Source organism: Pecten maximus, chromosome 16 (genome assembly GCF_902652985.1).
Source record: "Pecten maximus chromosome 16, xPecMax1.1, whole genome shotgun sequence".
NCBI lineage: Eukaryota > Metazoa > Mollusca > Bivalvia > Pectinida > Pectinidae > Pecten > Pecten maximus.
Window position 1 is genome coordinate 31,603,413 of NC_047030.1, and position 8,937 is coordinate 31,612,349.

At 38.5% G+C, this 8,937-nt stretch overlaps 1 protein-coding gene across 1 annotated transcript; it reads left to right on the top strand.

Annotated features, from left to right (window-relative positions):
• Nucleotides 1-506: 506 nt before the first annotated feature.
• On the top strand, nt 507-6,032 carry LOC117344819 (deacetylase Oant_2987-like). The gene is given in 6 exon segments (XM_033907646.1): nt 507-863; nt 1,446-1,498; nt 1,500-1,563; nt 2,577-2,727; nt 3,038-3,123; nt 4,757-6,032. Coding segments are annotated over 6 exon segments (1,287 nt in total). The 5' UTR covers nt 507-577; the 3' UTR covers nt 5,404-6,032.
• Nucleotides 6,033-8,937: the final 2,905 nt, after the last annotated feature.

The window sequence follows — 8,937 nt, forward strand, 5'->3', positions numbered from 1 at the left end:
GGGGAAATTCATGAATGTCCAACCCTCGAGAAATTTAAACCCTCGGAGATATTCATGAATGTCTAACCCTCGGCAAGGCTCGGGGTGGACATTCATGGATTTCGGGTTGAGATTTCTTTGTCACACCCCAAAGCATGGAGATATTCTATTAGTCTTAATGGCTAGTTGAGGAGTCGTGTTCTTGTTCTACGTGTCCGGAGTGATGTCAGAAATTGAATTCGTGTTGCCATATTTGTTGTCGATGTATCTAACACTTTTTCTATTAGGTTTATAATAGTTTCTTCTTTATCTGGGTGAATGGTCTGTATGCATTTGAACGAGATGGCGTGTACAGTGCATTTGTCTGGATGATTGAATCTTTTTTTCAACGCTTAAGTATCGAATGCATATCACCTTATTCTCATAATGAAAACTCATACATCTAGTTAACGGAAAAATACTCGGCAGTCTAATTTTTTTTTTCATATTCACGGCATCATTTCTGGATAATATTCCATATTTTCCAGGATGCCTTACCAGGTAAAGGAGCATGTACAGTTGTTCGCGACAACACAACACCACCATTTGAAAACGAGGCATGAATTGTATTGATAGTGTTATCCGTGGGGGTCGTGTGATCGATCCTAAAAACGAAATTGACATTATTGGGGATGTAGCAATCCATCAGGGCTTGATCCATTCAGTCGGAGAGGGGTTGCAGGTTACAGGAAAAGAAGAGTTCAACGCCGAGGGTTGCCTGGTAACGCCTGGACTTATTGACGGTCATGTCCACTGTTACCAGTATGCCACTCCCCTTGGGATCAACCCGGATGAGCGATGTCTGTCGCGTGGAGTGACGACTGTTGTGGATGCGGGAAGCGCAGGCAGGTTGATAAGAGTTTTGACCTTTTTTTTTTTTACTAAAGCCAAACCTGGTCTAGAGACAACTTGTATATATAGCGTTCCCTGTCTATAACGATCATCACATACATGTATATAACGAAATATAGTTGATCAATGACTTTTCCATTCACAGCAATGTTTTGTTGTGTTGTAATACAGGCTATGAAAATTGGCAGTACCTTGCAGTTGTGAGACTGTAGAACTCGGTTAAATAAACAAATATTGATTCATGTAACTTTGAGTGGAAAATACTCTGCATTACACGGCAATATGGTAATTATTTCAAAATGTTTTAGAAATTTATTCAAAGATTCAAACAAATTAAATTTTATGAAAACAGCAACACTGATAAACATTGAAGAAAATTAAATAAAATGACATAAAGCAGTAAACGTCATTTCCATGTTTTACGACGCCAATCTCTACCAAGAGTTGTCGTTCCTAGTGAATATCACACAGAGTTATCGCCCTTCCATGACAGTATTGTAAACGCGAGTGTAAGGAACGATAACTCTGGTAAGAGGTCAATTTCAACACGTGTCAAACATGTTCGTACTCTGCAGGGTCGTCCACCTTTCCTGGGTTGCGAAATTTCATAGCTGAGCGGAGTGAAACTACGGGTTCTTTGCTTCCTGCATATAGCGGCACATGGACTAGCGGCCGCAGGTTGTAGCGCTGGGGGTAAGTCCGCAAATTTGATCGCATACCTATGTAATACAACAGTAATACAACACTTAACTGTTTCTGGTTTCTATAATAAGATGTCATATTGCCATAATAACTGGAACATTTTTTAGGGGAATTCCCTATTTCTATCTCGACGACGGAAACTAAAAATAGACTGTTCATAGGATGGAGCGAACTGTAGTTTTATGATAAAAATATCTTACAAAATATCTTCTGTATTAAATATCAATAAAAAATAACTGCTGTTATATTTATGGATATGCCGGCTTTATTAAAATGAATATCATCCTCCAGACATGAAATTCGGGGGATCCAACTAGTCGAAATCCAAACGTTCTCCTTCCAATTTCATTTATCGTGTCTGCTCCCTCGCGAATTGTCTTGACGATATCGGTTATACCAGACTGATCTGATGTTTTTGCTCTGGAGGACTGCATCCAAACTCAACCCAACCTGTTTTATCTTCACTACCGCGTGATTAGTCTATGTCTTTATTAAAGTGATCACACGTGGCACGCTTCCGTAAGTTTCCAGGCTCTGTATCTTTCGCAACGGCGTGAAGGAAGTCATCGGTTTCGCCATCTTTTATCCCATGGTTATAGAGAGCTTATATCGAGGTTAAACCTTTGAATTACAAAGATTTCTGTGATCTTGAATGTCAATGTAGATATACTATTTATAATCAATATGTATTTCAGCTAGCTAAAGGTCTCTGTATATTTTTTGGTTCTGACACCAACGCGCCCGGCATAAGTTTCTCGCCGTTTAATCCTCTAACTCTGTTAGAGGAAATTAATATGTAGTTTCAAAAGTCAGATATAGACATAGACTAAAAGGATTTAAGGCGAAGGAAGGAAGGAAGGAAGGAAGGAAGGAAGGAAGGAAGGAAGGAAGGAAGGAAGGAAGGAAGGAAGGAAGGAAGGAAGGAAGGAAGGAAGATGACCTGGTGAGAAAGAATTTCGATGGTTATAAAATGCATTGAAAATTAATATAAAATATATTTTCAGCCCCGGGTGGTGAGTCTGATTGTTTGAATCAGCTGGATGTGACGTCATGTCGGGATGTTTTGGAACAAAACCGGGACATGATTGTTGGAGTTAAAGCGAGGCTGTCGGAAACCATTGCAAATCAAGGGGAAAATGAACAGGAAGTGTACAGGTAAAAAACAACAACAACGACGACGACGATGACGACGACGACGACAACTGTATATCATATAGTATTGTTTTTTTCAAACAATTTGTCCTCCATCTTACAATAGTCCGAATCTTAAATTGTATATAATTCGGAGTAATTATTTGCACTTTTTTAATTGTCAATTAATAAATATATTGATCGAATCTAGGTATAAAATCTTGGCTGTCCGGTCAAACAGGAAATGTTAACTTTAGAAAAAGTTCAAATGAGAAAACGTCAAAGTAGAGATATTTAAGTATATTATTAACTGGCGTTGTTGATTTCATTACAGACGAGCGATGGAGGTAGGCAGGCTGTGTAAAGTACCGACAATGGTTCACCATACACTGTCAACCGTACCTACACAGGGTCGAACAGGTAACTAATATTTAAATACATGGGGTCAAGGACTGAAATACACATGGTGTCAAGGACTGAAATATACATGGGGTCAAGGACTGATATACACATGGTGTCAAGGACTGAAATATACATGGGGTCAAGGACTGAAATATACATCGGGTCATGGCCTGACATATACATCGGGTCATGGGCTGATATATACATGGTGTCAAGGACTGAAATATACATGGGGTCAAGGACTGAAATATACATGGTGTCAAGGACTGAAATATACATGGGGTCAAGGACTGAAATATACATGGGGTCAAGGACTGAAATATACATGGGGTCAAGGACTGAAATATACATGGGGTCAAGGACTGAAATATACATCGGGTCAAGGACTGAAATATACATAGGGTCAAGGACTGAAATATACATGAGGTCAAGGACTGAAATATACATCGGGTCAAGGACTGAAATATACATGAGGTCAAGGACTGAAATATACATGGGGTCAAGGACTGAAATATACATGGGGTCAAGGACTGAAATATACATGGTGTCAAGGACTGAAATATACATGGGGTCAAGGACTGAAATATACATGGGGTCAAGGTCTGATATATACATGGTGTCAAGGACTGAAATATACATGGGGTCACGGCTGAAATATACATGGGGTCAAGGGCCTGAAATATACATGGGGCCAAGGCCTGAAATATACATGGGGTTATGGTCACAGGACAATTTTCATTTACATCGATGAGCTTGCTTGAGTGAAAATCATGCCAGTTAGTACCACTTTTGATAATCGATTATATGGGATGGTTTCTTTGAAAGTCGTAATAATCAGATATTAACCCGACTTGTCATAATAGCTAGAAAATCGCCAGGTATGTCGTAAGTACTACCTTGTATGCAATAATGTATACATCAAATTACAATGTAACTACAATGTATGTCGTAATCACGACAAATATTTTCGTATCCAGATATTTTGTGACATTTCTTAAACAAAAGGAATTCACCCGACAGGTATCAAATTAGACTTTAAAGATGTGATATATAAGTCTCTGATGAAATACGGCTCCCAATATGTATCTATTGAAATCATTGTATAACATTTTGTCGATTATTTCTGTAATTTCGTGCAAGGCTGTTGCTCTGATTTTCTTCTACAATTTATCATCGTCACTTTCATCAAGGACACCTAATAACACAAGTTAAAAAAAAACATTTTTTCCTTGATAATTGTTAAAGATGACAAAAGAACCCGGCGATCTAGCAATTGTAACAGGAGAGGAAAAATGCAACAACCAGCTCTAGACTCGAGCCCGGAAGTTACGAGCTCTAGACGGACGCTGTAACCAATAGAGACCCGCGCGTTCAGCCCTGTCCAGTTCGTCTGCATAATTTTAACCAATCGGAACTGATCGCCTCCGTCTATAACGAGGGGTTCCGATTGAATTTTAACTAAATTCTAACTAAACTTCAATGCGTCGTCCAGAAATGTCGTATTCAGACTAACAAAGCATTTTAGTGTAGTAATGTGTCTGCTGTTCACTATTAATTAATTGTTCATTTGAAATCATTATCGTATGAAAAGAGATAAAGATGGAAATACGGAACGGATATTGTCTGATCAGAATCTGTCTTTGATCTGCAGGTGACAAACGTCTCTGCTGCCCACGTGACATGGCTCCTGGTGATATTTACACACACACCTATCACGCATTCCCCAGTACAATTATCGACCTGGAAACCGGCAACATACACGATGACGTCATTGAAGCACGGAGAAAAGGAGTATTATTTGAAACTGGGCATGGTCAGGGATCTTTCAGCTGGACAGTGGCAGAAATGTGTGCCAAGAGTTCTTTTTGGCCAGATATCATAGGGACGGATCTCCATTCCGGGAATATGGATGGTCCAGTTTACGATCTTCCACGGGTCATGACGAAATTGTTACACCTGGGAATGCCTCTTTATGACGTCATTTCCGCTGTAACTGTGAATACAGCCAAGGCTATAGGAAAAGGGGGTGAAATAGGCTCTTTGTCCACGGGGTTAGAGGCAGATGTGACGGTGATGAAAATCGAGGAAATTGAGCGGGAATTGGAGGATTCTCAGTCCCAGACGAGACGTGTACGGCAGTGGTTCACTCCAGTAGCTGTTTGGAGAAAAGGGAAACGGCATGAAATTACTGAACCGAGAGAAATTCCAAACATGGCTGCCATGAAAATGAACGCGAAGGACTGGCCGTTACTGTTAGTCAAGGATGCGAATCCTCCTTCTGTTTTACAGGGTAAATAATGGCTAAATAACCATTACAACGTCGGCGACAACGCACAACGACAATGGCGACGACACATAACGACAATGACAAAGACAACGCACAACGAAAATGACGACAAATCACAACGACAATGACAAATAACAACGGCAATGACGCAACGCACAACAACGAAAATGACGACGACAGCGCACAGCAACGAAAATGATGACGACAACGCACAACAACGAAAATGACAACGACAACGCATAACGACATTGACGACGACATCGCACAAGAAAAACGGCAACAATGACAACAACAGACTAGATGTACTAAACAAGACATTTGATTCATTATTTGATATTTCGCGCTAGTCAAAATTATTCCGGTCAACTGTTAAACAGTTTTGCCGATATGACGTCAGAACAATCTCTGACCTGCATTAATAGGGCCGCCAAACCTCCTTTTGTTGTCGAGGGTAAGTAATGGTCTCACTTAAACAACAAGGGCGTCGATGATAACACCAAAGGCAAGAGTTAACTTTCTAGTCGGAGCCAGGACATCTGAAGCATTACTTCATTGTCTCTCTCATTACTTTCAACATTATTTGTAGTCACTGCTTGGTTTTAGCGATGTATAGCAAGAAAAATATATTTTTGAAGTATTTACCAATATTTTGTTTTTGTAATTTTGTTTCCATATTTCCAAAAAGGTTTTGTTTGCACTTGTGTTTGGCAAGGTATCGTTGCAGCTGACAAAATGCTTGAATATTTTTTACTGAGCACTGAAACTGACATCTGCACCACCAGCACCGACGGCGAAATCGATTTCACTGCTGGTAAATGTTCATTTCACAGTTTGTTGCCGGGAGGGCTTCGCAAACAAATTAGTTGCTTGGTCGGTGAAAACTATGAGACATCTTTTAAAATGAAAAAAATGCTTAGGGCAGACAAAAATAGCCGCAGATTTGTAAATAACATAAACCTGTTTTATCTAAGCCGTGAGTAGATGTTCGGACGTCTGTTTCATTTTCTGCTGTCTGCCTCTTTACTGTTTTTGGGTACTCTTAGATATTGGTCGAGTTTGAATTCCAATTGTTTTGTTGTTTTGGTGATTACTGACGCTGCCTTCCCTTTAGTTTTGACACGAGTATTTTTTAATCCCCCCCCCCCCCCCCCCCAAAAAAAACCCCAACAAAAGTCTGAAAATGTGATATACACAATAAAGAAGGTCCAATCACACGTGTACTGTAATACATTCTCAGGTCCCTCTGATAAACATCGCAGATTTGTCCCCCGAAGCATTCGAGCTAGAGTCGTCCCCTTGTAAGCAACATCCTGTTATTGGAAATCGACACTCGAGGGAGCAGAGCATGGAGTGTGTGTTACATAAACATCTAAAAGTACACGGTGACAGGTCATATGGAGTGTATTGAGACTTTTGTGGAGACCGTAAACATTCTGAAAAAATGCAACCGAATACTGTAAATCACTTATATTTCGCGTGGGATTTATTTTCGCGTTAATTCGCGAGGAGAGTCAAACGCGAATTCAAATCCCTCGCGAATATTTATATAGGAATGACAAGATAAAGTGGCGTCAATTTTGAATCCATCGTAATCTTTAGTTGGTGAACTGACATCGCCATTAATACTTATATCAGAGTGTAATTTTATATCACAAAACACCAAAATTTCACACACAAAAACATCGCTGAACACTACTATGGTAGTTGATTTCCGCGCGGTTCTAGTGTCATGGGCGGTATATTTCGTTTCCCGAGAAGTCGGTTGAATTATATTAAAACCAAACAGAGTTTGACCCATATGACCTTAAATGTGGCTGAAGGTCATTCTTCATGACATTTTATGCCAGCGAGCTTTTGCTAGACATCTCGCCTATAAGTAGGAGAAAATGTTATTCTTAACTTCTTTGAAGTAAATTGACAAGCAAATAAATGTAGGAATATGTTCGTTGATCAAAACATGAAGCGGTTTTGAAAATTCAAAAGACTTTAAAGAATATATATATATATATATCAAAACTAGTACACGTAGATATTAATTCAAGGTAAAATGTCTCTCTTAAAATAACCTTTCTATTGAATGTTGTTAATATCTTGTGTGTTTTTTTGTACAGACCTTTGTATAGAAAGGTATTAATATCTTAGTTTTAACAGTATTTTATTCTATTCATAGGCATTGCATACAACTATACAAAATAACAGTTCATAATTTGCAAAAGGATCTGGAATCAAGCTTAAAGCTTATATCAATCCATCTCCCTCAAAAGGTCAGCATAGTTTTATGAAGTATAGTTGTCAAGCCACAACACTGCTTAATCTTTTACGATTTATATAGGTAGTTATATAAATGATAATGTATTAAAACATAAGATATGTTAATATGTTGCGTGTCTCTTGATAACTTGTTCTAAATTATCTAAACGTTCATACCCCTGATGTTATTACCGTACTATTTTACCTATGTACGTGTATATATATATATATATATATATGGAAAAATTTAAAAAAATGACTCAGACAACATCTAACGTTTTCGTCCCGTCTAGGGGACTCTTCAGACTGTTTTTAAAACAGTCTGAAGAGTCCCCTAGACGGGACGAAAACGTTAGATGTTGTCTGAGTCATTTTTTTAATTTTTCCATATATTTTCTTCCACAAGGACTACTATTATTTTTTCTCTCTCTCTCTATATATATATATATAGAATAAAGTTGAAATGTCCATGTGACGGTAAATAATAATAAAATAAAAAGCCAAACACAGATCTGCTGTCTCCCTAGTACTTTCGCGGCTACATTCTGCCGCTCTTCATGGGATTTTACTTACATGTAAGTACGAATTATATATATATATTTTTTGTAACAATGTAGATGATTTTGTGTGGTCCACCTCATATATGTCACCAATTCGGACACGGCGCTCTGAGTAGCTGACAAAGTGACATTGTGTACTGTTATTTCCATGTACCTCGGAGGTGTATCTTAAGCGAATCGTGAACTTCTGAATATATTTAGTATTCTTATGAACTTAATACGTACTTCTAATTTTCAGGAATATTATGAAAATGTCGACATTTTTTTTACTATGCCATAACATATACATGAAACGGACAATTACATGTGACATTTTTGTTTTACACGATAATTTACTTCAGGTATAATGTAACATAAATTATGAGATTTGGGAAAACCGGACTTATGATATATATAGGTCACCCCGTGAGGAAAGGCGAGGTTATTTGGTGTGAAATATAATGCCCGGGGCCAAACGTCCAGGGAGACAGCCAACGAATTGCTTCGCTGATGATTTTTTTTCTCAGCTACCGATATTTTCCAATTTAACTTTGTTTGCAGGTTAATCAATAAAAAAAAATTGCGAAAGATGGATATTGCGGTCCAGCTTAACTGATAATACACAGCTTCAAATGTATGTTATACCGCACGGCTAGAGAAAATTTCTCTTCAGCTTGATCGGTTGAGCGCAAGACTAGTAAGGCAGAAATCTTCGGTTCAATTCCTAGCGGCCTTGCAAAGATAGGTATTTAAAGG